The 18,324-nt window shown below is 42.7% G+C and overlaps 1 protein-coding gene across 8 annotated transcripts in view; it reads left to right on the top strand.

Annotated features, from left to right (window-relative positions):
• MAP4K4 (mitogen-activated protein kinase kinase kinase kinase 4) overlaps positions 1-18,324 on the top strand; it is a 251,706-nt gene that overhangs the window by 169,255 nt on the left and 64,127 nt on the right. For all 8 annotated transcript variants that reach the window (XM_038398598.2, XM_038398590.2, XM_038398608.2 and 5 more), the window contains 6 exons: positions 3,038-3,168; positions 6,131-6,185; positions 11,075-11,153; positions 13,494-13,669; positions 13,990-14,062; positions 15,081-15,291. In XM_038398598.2, the coding sequence (XP_038254526.1) occupies positions 3,038-3,168; positions 6,131-6,185; positions 11,075-11,153; positions 13,494-13,669; positions 13,990-14,062; positions 15,081-15,291 (725 nt within the window). The remainder of the gene's footprint in view (positions 1-3,037; positions 3,169-6,130; positions 6,186-11,074; positions 11,154-13,493; positions 13,670-13,989; positions 14,063-15,080; positions 15,292-18,324) is intronic.

Here is an 18,324-nt window from a genome sequence, read left to right as displayed (position 1 = left end):
CAGAAGTGCGGGGCCCTGTGGAGGTAGCCCTGAGATTGTTCCCCGAGCTGGGGCTCCTGGTCAATGTTCCCAAGTCCACTCTTGTACCCATGCAGAGAGTGGAATTCATAAGGGTGGTCCTGGACTTGGTGCAGGCCAGAGCAAGCCTTCCAGTATCCCGATTCCAGGCTATCTAGCAAGCGGTCACCTCCCTGCGCCAGTCTCCAATGACAACGGCTAGGTGTTGCCTGCAGCTGCTGGGTCACATGGCGGCATGCACGCACGTGGTCAGGCCTGCCAGACTAAGACTCAGAACTCTGCAGGCGTGGCTCACTTGGGTGTACCGCCAAGGCAGGGACCCCCTGGACTTGGTAGTGAGAGCCCCAAGGGACGTGCTGGACTCCCTGCGGTGCTAGCAGTCCCAGCCCATGGTTTGCCAAGGCATTCCCTTCGCCGCCCCACAACCGGACCTGACGCTAGTGACAGACGCGTCAGACCACAGATGAGGGGCTTACCTGTAGGACCTCATGATGCAGGGGTTGTGGTCCGGAGCAGAGTGGTTGCTCCATATCAGTGTGAAGGAGCTCAGGGCAGTTAGTCTCGCCTGCCAGACCTTTCACGCCCCTCTGAGTGGTCACAGCGTGACAGTTCTGACAGACAACACTACTGCCATGTTTTATATAAACAGACAGGGCGGAGCCCATTCCTATCCACTCTGTCGCGTGGCTCTCCTCCTCTAGGACCTTTGCATAGCCCATGCAATTCACCTTGAGCGTCCTATCTCCCGGGGATACGAAATGAGCTGGCGAACTCCCTCAGCAGGTCGTACTGCGTGGACGCTCAGGGCGGACGTCATGCTTTCGCTCTTCCCCGGGTAGACCTGTTTGCCACCAGGGCCAAAGCCCAGTGCCTGCGGTTCTCCTCATTCTAGGGCCGCAGCCCGGGCTCACTCGTGGACACGTTTGTGATCCCGTGGAGAGGGGGCTTGATGTATTCCTTCCCCCTGCTCCCTTTGGTACACAAGGCCCTATTCAAGGTGCTCAGGGACAGGGCGGCGCCAGTCTGGACCCGCCAGCACTGGTACACATCGCCCCTACAGCTGTCGGTGGAGGCCCCAGTAGTCCTGCCCCTATACCTGGACCTCATTATGGAAGATGGTGGGCGGCTTCTCCACCCTGACCTGCAGTCACTGCACTGGACGGCATGGAGGCTCTGTGGTTAAATGCCCTGGAGAACTAGTGCTCCCTTCCCGTGCAGCAGATTCTGTTTGGCAGTAGAAAGCCCTCTGCCAGGGCGACCTATATGGCCAAGTGGAAAAGGTTCTCGTGTTGGTGTGAACCCCGACAGGTGTGACCGTGCCAGGCCCCGGTGCAGGCCATCCTGGAGTACCTCCTGTACCTCAAGCAGCAAGGGCTAGCTCCATCCTCACTCAGAGTACACCTGACGGCCATCTCCTCCTTTCATCTGGGGTCCTCGGGTGGCTCAGTGTTTTCCCACCCAATGGTGGGACGGTTCCTTAAAAGGTTGGAGAGGGTGTTTCCATACTCATGCCCCACAGTCCTTCCATGGAACCTTAACCTGGTCCTTTGTAAACTCATGGGAACCCCTCGCTTCCTGTTCTCTCTTCCACCTTTCCTGGAAGGTGGTGTTTCTGGTTGCCATTACCTCAGCCAGAAGGGCATCTGAACTGAGGGCCCTCACCTCTGAGCCACCGTATACAGTATTTCACAAGGACAAGGTGCAGCTCTGGCCGCACCCCAAGTTCTTCCCTAAGGTGGTCTCCCAATTCCATTTGGGCCAGGACATTTGTCTGCCAGTGTTCTTCCTGAAACCCCATACGGACCCGAGTCACCACAGCTTGCACACCCTGGATGTGCATCAAGCGCTGGGCGTGCTATGAGCTCGCAGGTGTTCCGGCCCCTGTGGTCATGGCCCACTCGCCCAGGGTGCAAGCGACTTCCACGGTGTTCCTGGCACAGGTCCCGATCCAGGAGATCTGCAGAGCAGCCACCTGGTCCTCAGTGCACACCTTCACGACCCACTACGCAGTCAACCAGCAGGCCAGAGGGGATGCAGCAGTTGGCAGAGCAGTCCTCTGAGCAGTTGTTCTGTGACTCCTACCCTCCTCTAGAAGTAAGCTTGTAATTCACCTAATGTGGAATGGACGTGAACAAGCACTTGAAGAAGAAAAAACGGTTACTTACTTTCTCGTAACTGTTGCTCTTCGAGATGTGTTGTTCACATCCATTCCGCCACCTACCCTCCTACCCCTCTGTTGGAGTTGCCGACAAGAAGGAACTGGAGGGGGTCGAGCCGGCAGGGGTATATATGCACAGCGCAGTGGCGCCACTTTGGGGGGCCCCGATGGGAGCCGCTAAGGGAAAAATTTTCCGACGCTTGTGCATGTGGCGTGCACACAGCTAATGTGCAATGGACGTGAACAACACATCTCAAAGAACAACAGTTACAAGAAAGTAAGTAACTGTTTTTTTGAACTGCGCTCCACATTTGCTTCCCACTGTGCCTCATTCATATGTATTAGGAGAGGAAGCAGTCTCTGTGAGCAATACTTTGATTTTCTGTCCTGAATTTTGGGCAGAGAGAGTGGAGGACCAATTGGTGGCCCAGCTGACTTGGTGGTGCTGCCACACCATGAGAGCATCTGTGGAAAGCAGGGTCACTCTGGATAAGCCAAGACACCCTGTCTCATGATTACTGGAGATAACAAGTCTCCCTCTGCCCCCAAGACAATATGTTTGCCTCAGTTTTCTCTGCTATGGGAAGGGTAGCTCCACAGATAATGGGAAGACTGTGCTGGCAGCCCAGTAAGAGGTCTTGAAGAGCTAGTTGTGTTTTGCTCTTTCTCCTGACTTTTGTTGTCTGATGCCTGAGGACACTGGCAAGTTTGAATATTAACCTTAATGGTTTCTCCTGAACATAGCTCTCCCACATGGATCTTCCACACTTTGGGTTTATTTTCCAAATTATCTTAGAGAAGTAATCGCAGCATGTTTTTCCCCTGCCTCTTACTTTATTTTAATATTTTTTCCACCCGCAGTGGATTTTGGTGTTAGTGCCCAGCTGGACAGGACGGTTGGCAGGAGAAACACATTTATTGGAACCCCATACTGGATGGCTCCTGAGGTTATTGCCTGTGATGAAAATCCAGATGCTACTTATGATTACAGAGTAAGAAAGTCCTGTTTACACAGTAATAAAACAGTAATATATATTGTCTAATAACCATGAGTGAAGGCAGTTCTTATATTTGTCTCTTACGTTGTTTCTGTGTATGGTTGTGAGAGTGATTTCTTGTAAAGGTAAATATGTATAACGTGAATAAAAAGAACAGATCGTTATTAGATTATCGTAATTAATAACACCGTATTTGTTACTTGTACTGCAGTAGCTCCTAAGAGCCTCAGTCAAGGACAGAGATCTCCTTGTGCTAGGCACTGTTCAAAATGATGTAGAAAGAGTCTAGCAAGAAATTTTGTTGTTTTCAATTTCTATGAATATCTTAGCATTTTAATTTGTTTACCACAATAAGCAGGACATATTAATCTCAGAACAATGCATTTTAACACTTGCCTTAAATAGAGCCCCCAGCTCAAATGCATCCTTTTTCCAGAATAGAAGTGTTAAGTTACAATGTAACACAGAAGGAGCTGGTTAAAGCATGCGCTGTCCTGGTTTGAGAGATCATCTGAATGTTAATCATTGTGGCTGGGTATGGCTCTCCACTTTTATCTTTCTGCACAAATGGCTTTACCACCTCTGGTTTGTAACCCACATCATGTAGTTTATTTTTGTTATATCAGCCACCACCCCTGTGCAGCAGTTCTATTTACAGTGACATACAATCATCATCCCCTTTTGCCACAGAGAAGAGAGCTCCTCCACATAGAGATCTCTCTTTACGTTTGCCTTGCTGGCCTTTCTGTCTCCCTCTCTTGCACTTCCTTCCTGTGCTCCTTTTCTACGCTTACGGTTAATGGGCTAATGTGGCTTATTTCTCCCCAGCTGCGGCTGCTCTAGTAACTAGTCACTCCTTCCCCCTGGCATGGGGGAACTACTTGGATTTACAGTGACCAGAGTGATGGTTCAGCTGCTTGTTCTAAGCACTCTGTCATAATCACATAGAAGATTTATCCATCAAACAATATATTTCTCCAAAAATTAATTGGACACAACTGGTCCTTCACTGAGCTGCAAACATCAAATCTAACCTCCCTAAAAGTAAAATTGGCTTGATGGTATTTGCACCAACAGTGTTTTGTTTTTGCTACATCTTCTAAAGCTAAATTCCTTTATAGAAGCTTTCTGGAAATCTCCCAAGTACCTTATAGCTTGTTTCAGGGAGCACAAGAGAGGGAATAAAATAGGAAATGTGTTTTTAATCTTTACTCAGACTAATGCATCTCTTCGAGCATTAAAACTATGAGAGGTAGCTAGGAAATGTGAAAGTCTGATTATAGTTACATCAAGAGCATTGGAGCTAGTGCATTGATACTCATGTTAGATATATGAATGTCCATGGTTGATATTATGCATACTGAACATCTAGCTAGGATTGATCCCATTTGTCTTGACTAATAACTTTACATATTCCTTGTCCTGACTGAGATCTGTGAAAAAATTTAATCCTTTTCAGGGTGGAGTTGATAAGACATAAGGGTAAAGGTTAAAGTAAGATAACAGACCTCAATAGATAGAAATTATTCTAAGGGGGAGAAAACCCCCAAACTAATCTACATGTTTAATAATTAAAGGGTATCAAATGTAAGGAATTCCATGAGGTGTACAAAGCCTGTGATTTACGCTTGTGTCTCTTAAAATGCTCCCTTATTGCTCCTGATGTGAAGTGGAGGTACTTCACATGGAGACGCATTCTTTTTCTTAGAAAATTAGTGTTTTACAAACTTAATTTAATCATTGCAACTGATGGGTTGAGCCAGAAGAAACTGGTGCCTGGTTGGGAAGCTTCTGGGGCCTGAAAATGCAGTTGCTCCATTGCTTGGAGCTAATGTTGAGCACAGAGAAGAGTTTGTTCACCCATTCCAGTATATTTTCCCATATTCTAAAAGGATTATCAACCTGGAAGCTGTGAGCACCATTTTCCTCAACAGTAGTTCTCTTCCCCACATCCCTAATGGGGTTGATACGATCTCCTGTCAGGACCTACTGTAGCCCCTTGAGCTCAGTTCCACTCCAGGACTGTTCAGCAGTTACTTATTTTTGGTGTTCCTATGGTGGAAGAGAATCTCTAAACCATAGTTCTGATTCAGCAGGGAATGCAGTTATCCTCTGGTCCTAGTGGCTATCCAGTGCTAATATCCTGAAAGATTTCCATTCCAGGATCCCCCTTGTGTAATGCCACAAATAATATGAGACTGCTGGAATGAGGTGCTCACTCTGGCCACCAATGTTCCAAGGAACAGTAGCTTCTTATTTTTCTTGGGCGCATGGCAGGTTGCCTGTGTCTCCTGACATTAGGAATTCATGCTGCTACGGCATGTTCTAATTTTATTGGGCAACGTAAAGGTAGAGGTTTGGCTGAACTGCCAATAAGCAATGATGGGCTCAATTTTTTAAAAAAATCCCTATATAAAAATACTATTAGATTCTCAACAGCAGAAAAGAATTTTAAAAATCTAATTTTTAGAACTATTTTATTTAACGTTTTGTATGTCTGATAATTAACACATCTGAAAACTGACTTGTTGGTTTCGCTTTTGTTTCTAGTTTATACATTTTCAGGGTCTCATATGCTAGGAGAGGGCTGCAATGTTTGGATTGCAAATACTACCGGGGAATGTTCACCTCTTACAATAACCTATATCCATGGGAAATATAATTATTTTTTACAGAACTTAACGTTTGGGCAATTATGACCTAATTATGTCTTAAATGTCCTAATATGAAAGTGTTTGTATACTGTTAAGAACTTGTGTGCATAATTGTGTGTGTATATAACATAAATGCTATATGGTATCATATTTAGCATTTTATATTAGGATTAAAAGCATTTTAAAAACTGTTTAAACAACCTTGGTAGCTGGTTTTAGTTTCTTACCTGCAGTGCATTAGTAGATGCCGTTACCTAGTATGACAAAGTGTACCTACTAACATATGGTCTCTTTCTTTGCAGAGTGACCTTTGGTCATGTGGCATTACGGCCATTGAGATGGCAGAAGGAGCTCCCCGTAAGTGATATGTGTGCTTTTTCTTAAGGGTTCAATAAGACAGAAACATATACTTAGGAGTTGCTGGTTGTAATCCAAACGCAGTTTTGAGGTTTCTGAAAATGCACTGATGGTGTATCTTTACTCCTTTTTTTTTCCTGCACCATAAATATAAAATTCTGTAAATGGCAACTCTGTTGATAAAGATACTACAGTGTTAAAGCATTACTGTGCAGTGATTGTAATTGTAGTAGTATAACAGCAATGACAGGACTATTTGGAAGCCAATGGATCTGTAAACTTCCTGACCATGAGATATATTAGGCTTTGGAATTGTATCCACAGGGAAGTGGTGGAAGCCCTATTGCTTGGGATATTTAAACCAGACTGCGAGAAAAAAATGCTAAAAGTGTACTGGCTTGAAAAATCCTGCTCTGTCAGGGAGATAGACTGCATGGCTTAGTAGGTCCTTTCTATCTCTGATTTCCATGAGTCTGTGTAATGGTAACATTCTTCTTGAACTCTGAGACTTATCTATTTAAATCTCCTATTACGAATTGTTTTCGCTTTCATTGAACAGAGTAGAAGACTCTTGGAAGACAGTGGTTTAAATTATAACCTAGTTTTAATCCTGTCAGTACTTTTAAAAGCAGATTATTTGAGTAAATTCAGCTGTCGAGTCCGATGATTTTTGAGGCGTAAAATTAAAAATGCCTAACTTTTCCATAGTGCTTTTTTCTCCCACATGTCCTCTGTGAAGATTAACAAAGCATAAAGTAACTATTTTACTTGTAAAACTGCAAATTGGCTTTTTTCCTACCACCATACTCAGACATTCAGGGGTGTTGACTTCTGTCTAGCCTCAAAATGATAGCTTCATTGTAGCCCATGCTTACAACTCTGATTTTTAAATCTAACATACAGCTCACTGTTCTTATTCACATTCACGTTTTAAGAGATCTGATGGGTTTTTCTCATAATTGCACATTTACATGCGTCCAAATCTACAGAGGCTTCTACCAGGACAAATCGACTAGCACAAAGCTAACAGCATTAGAACTACTGTTTGGTTATTAGTCTGCACGTAACCTTAGTTCTTTAGGTTTCTTAAACCACTTTTTGGTTCAGAACATGTACATACTTTTTGCTCTTCATCCAGTGCTAATCCCTGCTATTCCACTGAGGGTTTACACATGTGCAGTATGTATCCGGAGCTGGAGATTTGGAAAGTAGCAGCGTCTGTTGGTCCATGCTTATGCCCCTGGCTAGCCTCATGGTTTTGTCTGAGGTGACAAAGGGAAAGGCAGACCGATCACATCACCAGGTTCTTCTTATTGTTGCATGGTCTGGGTTGGAATTATTAGTGTCCTCTTGCATGTGACGCACCTTAAAATACATAATTGAACATAGTTTTTAGAGTAGTTTACTGTTTCTATTGTTTTTATAGTAGTTTGCTAGTTTTAGGAGTAGAATTGGGGTTCTTTCTGGAGAGTTTTGTTCTGCGTGGACCCTCCCACCCATACCCACGTGTGGATACTGGACTATGCTGAAAACCTCTGGCTTTAAAATCTGTGCCTCCTGCCTGTATTCCTTCTCGGTCTGCGACGAACATCAACACTGCCTCTACTGCTTGGGAAAAGCCCACAGTGCATGGAGGTGCAGTATCTGCCAGTGCTTCCCCAGCCATACCCGAGAAGGTCGGGCTCTCTGCTTCCGGAAGCCCCTCATGGAAGTTGCCATGAGACTTCATTCAGACCCTGATTGGGTAGACTCCACTGTACATCGGCCTGGTGCTGCCAGGAGTGCACCTCCAGCTACGGATTCTGAAGTCAGCACTGGTGGTACCACCACTATGGACCATGCGCCAGGGTCTAGCCGAGAGGTAAGGAAGCATGTGGTACTCTTCCTTCCAGTGTTGGATGGACCTGTGACAGGTTTGTATGGGAGTCCTCTTTCTCCCATCTTCCCTAGACAGGGCAATCATCACTGACACATCCCTCGTAGGATGCAGAGTGCACACAGGAGATTACATGACAGAGGGAACATGGACCCCTTGGGAATCCACAATGCACATCAACATTCTGGAACTCCGGGCTGTAAGGAAGGCATGCTGCGTATTTCTCCCATCCATCCATCCATCCCCATCCCCATCATATTCTTATCATGTTGGACACCACCACCACTTTTTACCACATCAACAAAGAAGGGTGCACAAAATCAACTGCTCTCTGTACTGAGGTGGTCAACCTCTGGAATTGGTGCATCACCTACCAGATCCTGTTATCTGCAGCCTCTACCTCCTGGGGACTCAGAATGTGATTGCAGACTCTCTCTCAGCAGACGATTTGTGATCGATCATGAGTGGGAACTCCACGACACCATAGTATGCGATGTCTTCCACCAGTGGGGGATTCTGACCAGGGACCTTTTCAACTCTGCCGTCAACAACAAATGCAGTGCTTATTGCTCCAGGGGAGTAGTGATCCCTTCCTTCAAGGTGATGCACTCATATTCTGCTGGTTGGACCAGAATAACAATGCCTTCTCCCCTCTACCACTCCTGCCACGAGTACCCCCACAAGATCAGGCTGGTCAGAGCAATGGTTATCTTGATTTTCCCATGCTGGCCCAGACAGTTCTGGTTTTCCAACCTACTTCACATGTCAGCCTGTACCTACTTTCTCCAAGCTACTGAGCCAGCGCCACAACAGGATCAGATATGCAGATGCTTCACCTCAGGGTGTGGTATTTTGATGGACATATTCTCTAGAATGGGTGTGCTCATGAGAGGTGCAAAACATCCCCTTGAGCAGCAGGAAAGAGTCCACTAGGCATTCCTACCAGACCAAGTGGAACCGCTTCACCCTCTGGGCTCAACAGAAGGGGCTTTCCCCAGAAGAGGTGCCGATTCCCCTATTTTTGGATTATCTCCTGCCCTTGAAGGCTTTGCATCTCTCCCTCAAGATATATCTAGCTGCAGTTAGTGCCTTTCACTCCCCACCATGGAGGGACACTTCGTATTTACACACCCATTGACTTTTAGGTTTCAGAAACGCCTCATCAGCACCCTACAACCTATTGCTCACCAGTGGGACCTTAACCTCGTTCTGTTGGCACTAATGAAACAGCCCTTCGAGCTGCTGGCTTCATGTTCTATGTCCCTCCTTTCCATGAAAATTGCCTTCCTTGTGGCTGTCTCTTCAGCGAGAAGGGTAGATGAACATGTGGGCATGATGGCAGATCCTCCTTTCACCACTTTCCATTAGGATAAAGTCTCTCTGAACCTACACCCCAAATTTCTGTCAAAGGTCATATCCAAGTTTCATCTGAACCAACCAATCCACTTACCTGCTTTCTTTCCAAAGCCTTACGCCTCAGAAGAGGCACGACAACTTCACTCCTTCGACATTGATTGGGCTTTGGCCTTCTACCTGCAGAGGACAAGACCGATCAGGAAATCTCCGAGATTGTTTATTGCTATACTTGAGAGAGTTAAGGAACAGGCAATCTCCACACAGAGAATATCTAAATTAATTTCGGGGTGCATTGCATTGTGCTATCAGCTGTCAGGATTGCCTCCTCCCCCCAGGTGAGAGCCTCTTCCATGAGAGCCCAGGTTTTGACCACGGTCACCCTCTAAGATGTGCTGCTTCAGGGTAGGGTGGCCACATAGAATTCAGTACATACCTTCTCTACGTATTATGTCTGGGTGCTGGACTCTGCTATCAACGCCTTATTTGGCATGCCTGTCCTCCACTCAGCCATTCCATCCTCATCCTCGCACCCTCCTCTGATGTAGGTACTGCTTGATAATCACCCTCAGTGGAATATAAAAAGGTACTACGAGGTTACTTACCTGTAATTGGAGTCTCTTCAAGATGTGTGGTCCTTATCTCTATTCCACTTCCTGCTCTCCGCTGCGGAGCTGTTGGATTTGTGGGGGAGAAAGAACTGGAGTCGTGGTCGGTTCACCTCATGGTTTCATCCGAGGCAATAAAGGGTGGGATGGACCAAGGGCACATGGGTGGACCAACGGACACTACTACTTTCAAAATCTCTGGGTCTGGACGCATGATGGAATACAGACAGGGACCATATATCTCCAGTTACAGGTAAGTAACCTCTTCTTGTTTTAATTAAATCTGTCACTGGGCTCCGTAACCTGTGTGTGCATTTCACTTGATTGGAATTGGTAATTGATATTACTTCATGCTAAACTGTTGGGTTCAGATTGGCCCCCTCTTACAGAAGAACTCACAACAGGGTCTGTTGGGGGAGGAAATGAGTCATAATGAACCCCTCACCGGTATCCTCTCTGGTCATTCCTTTAGGTTTGCTCTTCCTGCAGGAGAGGTTGAGAGATCCATTGCCAAGCATGGGAGATTAGGGCCATCTGCACAGAGTCCTTTGCCTCCTGCTATCTCTAGCCCTCAGCACCTCCTTTTTCTCTTCGCTCATTGGCAGTGGTGTTCAGCTGAAGTTGTGATATCAGGATGTTCTCCTTTGCCACAGGGGCCCTTGCTCCTGGCCTCATTTTGGTTCCCAACCTGCTCTATCTCTACCCCCGCCACCTTTATGGACCCTGACACTACAGAGTGCCCTTGTGTTTGGAGAACGGTGTGGGGACAGTGCTGCAGAGGAGGCTGACTCTCCCTTCCATGATTGGATCTGAGGGAATAATCTAGGCCTTTATTTTTGGCTGCATTAAACTCACAGTTAGGGGCAGAACTGTTGTCTTAACTTTTGCATTTCAGTTTAATTCTGCTTAATGTCATTCCCGTGTCCATCACATGTAGGGGTTGTCTATGGGGAAATGTCTATGAAAATGAAATAATCCTGAAGTGAACACAGTGAAAATGCAGAATCACGAGAAGTGGGAAAACAACTGAACAAAATTATATTTTTTTCCAGCCCTCTGTGACATGCATCCCATGAGGGCGCTGTTTCTTATACCCAGAAACCCTCCTCCACGTCTAAAATCCAAGAAATGGTATGTAGAGGCTACTGTGTTTTCTATAGTCTTTCATTGTTTTCTTTACAACATAGCACTTTCTTATCTCTTATTTCATGGCATGCTTTTTTCTCACCATTTCCATAGAACTGTAAAATAATTTAAGCGGGCTATAATCACTCTTTTTATTATCTTCTGCACTATTAAATCAAAGCACAAAATGAGATGTGCATTGATTGTTTTTTAGCTCTATTTTTTTTTCAGCGAAATTTTGTCTTTTGAATCATGAGACAAAAAATGAGCTGTTCTGTTGACAGAGCAGCATCATATTAAGGTGACAAATTATACCACAGCTCAAAGCCTAGACTTCTGCTGCATTTCTAATGTGCAATATCTTTTCTAAGATACAGTATTATAAAGAAACAGGACAGTGCCATTGACTTCTAGATGCTGAGTTGAAAGGAATTAAATTAAAATTATTGAAGGCTTTTACTATAATTATTGCAAACGATTGAAATGGTTCTTCTTGCCAGCTGGTAATAATCCCTTAACAGTATGGGATTTTCCTCCTCGTTATTACAACTGATTTGTATGAAGCAATAATTTTCACTAGAATGAGAGTTTATGTAGGTTGAAGATGAGAATCTTAAAATTGTCAATGAAAGCCTCAACATTAACCAAAGTAATGCTTTACTGTGCTTTCTTCTTAAGTGAAGGAAAAGTGTTTGTGCATACAAGAAATATGCCCTCTATGAATGGAAATTGCATGACTATGAAGTTGAATGCTAGAGTCCTGTCAAAAAAGAAATTAGTAAAGTGATGTGACCAATTACACCGATCTATAAATAACATAATTTACTTTGTTGACTTGGTGCACTGGATCATTGTTTGGAATGACTTTCTCATACAGTAATTACTATTGGAGCATCTGTGTGAGTGTGTGTGTGTATTTTAAATAAATGTTTATAAAACACAGAGTTTATGAATACATACCTATTCATATAGTTTTGAAAAAGGATGAAAAAATGTTTGTTTTAGATATAAGCATTACCTGTAGTGTTTATAACCCCAACATTGCAGCATTTTGCTAGCGCATAAGAATCAGAAAGTTAAACTGGCTAAAAACAGCAGTAGTAATGATACTGTTTTTACTTAGCAAGGTGAATGAAGGGCTAAAAGTAAACAGGATAAGGGATGAAAAATACAATTTTAAGCATTATTTTCATTCTGTTTCTAAAGTTTTGTTAGAAACAGAGGTAAGGAAAAAAATTAAATTATTTTTATCCTGAAAGTATCTGTTTGAGTGCCTCATGTACTCCTACACTACATAATCACCAGTTTCAATTATTTTGGTCATTTATTTCAAAATACCTGTCAGTAAGTATGTCAGTAACAATACAGACACGCACACAATTCCCCCAGGAGTAGAAAGTTAAAGAAATCTCTATGACAACCCGGTTCCTGTTTCTCTGGCCCCTTCTCCCTCCCCCTCCCCACCTCCGAGCCCAGCCGGGGGGCCAGACACCCACAATCCCTCCCCCTCCCCCAGAACTCAGCTGTGGGCCGCCCCCTTGCCCAGACACCCGTCCCCCGAGCCCAGGGATCCAGAGGGAGAAACAGCCTGATGCTTGGTCCCAGGTTTGCATGAAGTTTCCTGTGTGCCACCTACTTCTTCCCTCAGGGCATGCTGGGAACTGCAGCTGCCAGGAACCCTCTAGCTCCCTCTCCTTCCCCCGAGCAGTGTCTTCTGTATGTAAGCTGGGTTCTGCCGAGTCCAGTGGCCTCTAATGATGGCTAGCAGCACTGCAGGGGAGGAAAGGAAATTCTGCATGCACAACGTTAATTTCTGCAAAATTGTGCAGTGGCACAGAACTCCCCCGGGGTACCATGGAGTAGTTACTACTTCAGCAAGATAATGTTCTGATTTACCAAACGTGTATTCCTCATCCCTTTATCCACTAGACAGAGATGAAATGAATTCCATTACTAACTTCAATAGTTAAAACAGGGATTAATTTGGTCCTGTGTGCCCTGATTGAACAAATTATATGGCATTAAGTATTCAGAAAATGTTATTTTAAAAAATGCAGTTATTCAGTTAAAAAAACAAAATGTTCTTCAGTTTCTACAGACCTATCCCACTAAGCCAAGTGCATATAAAAACAGGTTGGTATTATTTGCAATAATGGAAGAGTCCCCAAATTGTCTTGGCAGCATTCTTGTGGCTTTTTTGAAGACATCTATCTAAGACACCATTTATGCTGCTAGACAGAAGCGTGCTATTTTGGGAAAGAGAACTGAAGGTTTTTGGACTAATGAGGAAAAACTGAAAAATGGATTATTTGAGTCTTAGCTTTACACTTTTTTTTTCCCCCTCAGGTCAAAAAAGTTCTTTAGTTTTATAGAAGGTTGTTTAGTGAAGAACTATATGCAGAGACCCTCCACTGAGCAGCTTTTAAAACATCCTTTTATACGCGATCAGCCAAATGAAAGGCAAGTCCGAATCCAGCTTAAGGACCATATAGACAGGACCAGAAAGAAGAGAGGAGAGAAGGGTATGCAGACTTTTAAAACTAAGCCTGTGTTTACTTGTATATATTATTCTACCAACCTCTGATTTTGCAAAAATATCTAAGACCATATAGTTATCATTGTAGACAAAGCCTGTGGATTAAACTGAAGCTCACATCCAAATGAAGGTCTCCTTATGTCTCTAGGATGAGATGACATTTGAATTGTTCCAAAATGTTGTATGTAAATCTGATCATTTAAGCTGGTCAGAACTGGATTGCTGAGGCCCTATAGCCGGAGCTAAGTATTTTAAAATAAAAAATTGTAAGAGCCACCTGGAATATTGTTTCCTCTTTCTTGCTAGATGAAACAGAATATGAATATAGCGGAAGTGAGGAAGAGGAGGAGGAAGTGCCTGAACAAGAGGGAGAGCCAAGGTAATAATTGCTGATGGGAGGCCATTAAAAGATCTTGACAAATAGTTTTATAACCTGCCTTGACAAATCTGGAGTATACTTTTATTTCATAAGCCTTTACACCTGTTACTAAACATAATTAATCACATACACTAATCAGACATGAACCTCAAAAACCTGAACATTCGCTCAGACCTCTGAACTTTTTTGAGGTCCCCATCCCATCCACTCTAAACTTGGATACATCACAGAGGGACTTGATACCCTTTGGCTCTCAACCTTTCCAGACTTCTGTACCTCTTTCAGCAGTCTGATTTGTCTTGTGTACCTCCAAGGTTCACCTAACTTAAAAACTACTTGCTTACAAAATCAGACATAAAAATACAAAAGTGCCATAGTACACTATTACTGAAAAATTGCTTATTTTCTCTTTTTTACCACATAAATACAAAATAAATCCATGGGAATATAAATATTGCACTTACATTTCAGTGTATAGTATATAGAGCAGTATAAACAAGCGATTGTATGAAATTTTAGTTTGTACTGATTTTGCTAGTGTTTTTTATGTAGACTGTTGTAAAACTAGACAAATATCTAGATAAGTTGGGGTATCCCCTGGAAGACCTCTGCGTCCTGGTTGAGAACCACTGTTGTAGAGATTGTGGGTGTGTGAGACTTACAGTGCGTGTGTCTGGGGCAAAGTACACAGGTAGCTGCGGCTCTAATTAGACCTCTCTGTCTTTAAGGAGAGGATGTAGGCTCAGTTCAAGGACTGGAAAAAAAAGTTTGTGTTGGCTCTTATTTTGCCTGACCTGGTTTGACACCTTCCAGAGAGAGTATCTATTTAATATGTATCCAGTATCTTTATTTTGAAAGACAAGAGATTAAAATTTAAACTAATTATATGTGTGTGTGTGTGTGTGTGTGTGTGTGTGTGTGTGTGTGTGTATGTATGTATGTATGTATGTGAATGTGTGTATATATATCAAATGCATTAGCTCTGTGGTATGGGAGGCTTAACTTTCTGCTTTTGCAGTTCGATTGTCAATGTGCCTGGAGAATCTACCCTCCGACGTGATTTCCTGAGACTGCAGCAGGAAAACAAGGAACGTTCGGAGGCCCTTCGGAGACAGCAGCTGCTACAGGAGCAGCAGCTCCGAGAGCAGGAGGAGTATAAGAGGCAGCTGTTGGCAGAGAGACAGAAGCGCATAGAGCAGCAGAAAGAGCAAAGGAGGCGGCTAGAAGAGGTAGAAATAGAAGACTGGAGCTAAGGTGGCAGAGCTCCTGTTATGCTTATTGTCCCAGGTTCTTAAGAAACATTCCCTGTGTATTGTGCAAGAACAGTACATATATCCATTAGCTAAGAGGTCCAAAACCAGGATCCTGAAGTAAGACTCTTGCATCCATGTGTAGATGTGGCGGTCTGATTGCCAAAAGTACTGAACTCCCTGCAAACTCCCAGGAGGTAACTGATTCCAAAAGCCTAAATGCATTGTATTTTGAATGGAGATAATTGTATATGTATATATCTATTGCTATTCAAAATACTAGGCAATTGAGACTTTTGGTGTAGCTGTACAGAAGGGAAGACTTTTATGTTTAGTTATCAGTGTACAGCTTTCTTAAACCAGATCGTGCCACTAAAATGGCTTTGAGAAATATCTGTTCATGGTACGTATCCAAGTTCTTTTAGAGCTTTCTTAAACATCTGCATTTGGCACGAGTGCGTGGTGGATGGCAACCTCTTTTTTGATGTAGTGCAGACTCGTGTAAGATATGGGAGGTAATTGTCCTGCTCTAGTTGGTACTGGTGAGGCCCTCTGTTGGAGTAATGTGTCCAATTCTGGACAAATCGTGGAGAGAGTCCAGAAGAGAGCAACGAAAATGACGAAAGATTTTGAAAATCTACCTATGAAGAAAGGTTAAACAAAATTGGGCATGTTTAGCCTTGGGGGGGGGCACCTTTTTAACAGTCTGATATGTTAAGGGCTGTTATGAAGAGGACTGTGATCAATTGTTCTTGATGTCCACCGAAGATAAAACAAGAAGTAATGAGCTTAATCTGCAGCAAGGGTGATTTAGGTTAGGTATTAGGAAAAACTTTTAACTATAAGAATAGTTAAGCTCTGGAATAGGTTTCCAAGAGAGATTGTGGAGTCACCATCATTGGAGGTTTTTAGAACAGGTTGGACAAATACCTGTCAGGGAGTGGTATAGGTTCACTTGGTCCTGCCTCAGTGCTGGAGGCTGGACTTCAGGGCTTCTTGAGGTCCCTTCAAGGCCTACAGTTCTATGTGTAGTAGCATACAGGTATATGGTATAGAATACCCATTATTCATTTTTCTCAATGTCATAGGTAGCAAATCATACATAATGTACTGGATTTTTTTCCCATTTGTCCTGTAGGACACATGCCATTTTCATACGTTTTTGTATCTATATCCATCTGAATTTTTTAACAAAACCCCAGGTAAATTTTTGCATGTTTACCCTTTGGGATATACTGACTGTTTGCTTACATAGTTTGTTCGGATTTTCTTGCTCAAAAGTTTTTTGTACATCATCTTGTCCCTTGTGAGTCTATCTTAAATATTTTGTTTCTAAACTTTCTTTATTTAAATGCTCACACAAGACAGCTAGTAAGTAAGGAAATAAAAGGTTCTTTAGGATCTGGCAGATGGAAAGTTTTCTAAAAAATTTTGCAGATCAAAACTGAGTCTGGGAGATGAAGTGAAACCAATCATTTGGCTCTTCAGGAAGTACAGGGTCAAATTCCAATTGTCCTCAAAGATCCTAGTTTGATTTGCTGTTACAGCTGTTCATTTGGCATGCAGTTCTTCATCAAAGCTATCTAGTTTTCCAAGCACTGATAATGTTTAACAGTGCAACGATGACCAGATTATCTCCACGTAGTACATCAAGTTTACACATACATTTACAATTCATAACTTTAAGATTTGCATTATGTATTAACACGATCAATAATGTAACATAAAATTCAAAAAATCTTTGCAGGTTACCTTAAGACTTTTTCCCCAACCCCTTTCAAATGCATGAGTGAATTTACTGCTTTTATAAGGAGGAACTGATAGCAAGGAACCAGCCACACATATGCAGCAGGAAGGAGCTATGCAAGCTTCTTTTCTCTTCTGTCTCTCCCCCACCATCCTCAAATTGCCAAGATAAATATCATTGCCATTCCAGGTCTTGGCCTGTCTTAAAGAGACTGTCAGTTGTGCAGCAATTTTATTATTTGGTCAAAAAGCAGACTGGGGAAAGCTAAAATGAGATGCTTATTTTTTACTTGAGTCAGGATTTGAATTAAAACCTTTGAGGTGACCCTAATCTAATGACTCGCCTGGTCCCCTGCATGATGTTGTTAATCTGAAATCCTACTTAATACAAAAGTAAAACTTTTTTTTTCTTTTAAACATCTGAAAACTCTAATTCTAGGCTTTTTTTTTAATAACTAAGTGATGTAAACCCATTTAATCTGCCATGATCAATATGACCTTTTAAATCTGAAATTGCTCTCAATACAAAAGGAAAAATGCTGAAAATAACAGAAAGAGAACAATGTGTCTGTTTGCTAGAAAGAGTCTAAAGTTTAATTGAAGGGTTATTTAGGTGTTAGAGTATGTGTAAATATGTGCAAAACTTAAAAAAATGAAAATGCTAAATCAGGTGGAAGTTGCATTTAGGTCAGTCCCACTCTTTTCAAAAAGGCCCTGTAAGTGAAAGTTTTTATGTATTTTAAAAAAACCCAGTATTTGATGTGTATAAACCTACCTCCTTCAAGGATGGATCTGTGTGGCAATATGATAGCCTATCCTTCACTTGACTCTTCAGTTTGTTCCAGCATATGCATGTTGGATAGATTTTTTTTTTTTTTTTTAGTTTATAAAATCATGTTTTCTTTTGCTTAAATATCTTCTTTCACCCTTTTTTAAAAAGTCAGAACAATTTTGAATAATTTGCTACTGCAAAAAAGACTTCAAACTGATTGATTACAATGTTAGCAACATGGTGACACTGCATATTGTGGATTGATGCATTTGTGAATAGAGTTCCACAATAGACCATGAAGAGTTGGAGGAGAAAAACTTCTGCATCTGCCAAATCTATAACCGCTGCCAAACTCCCTCACTTTTTATGTTGAAATTACCATATAAGTTTTTTTTAGAAAAAAAGCATTGTCATCAATAGGAAATTAGTTTAAAAAAGAAAATGGCCCCCACCAAAATGCTTACAAGCATATATAGTTCTTTTGAACTTTTTTT

Source organism: Dermochelys coriacea, chromosome 1 (genome assembly GCF_009764565.3).
Source record: "Dermochelys coriacea isolate rDerCor1 chromosome 1, rDerCor1.pri.v4, whole genome shotgun sequence".
In the NCBI taxonomy this organism is placed as follows: domain Eukaryota; kingdom Metazoa; phylum Chordata; order Testudines; family Dermochelyidae; genus Dermochelys; species Dermochelys coriacea.
This window is presented reverse-complemented; position numbering and strand designations above follow the sequence as displayed.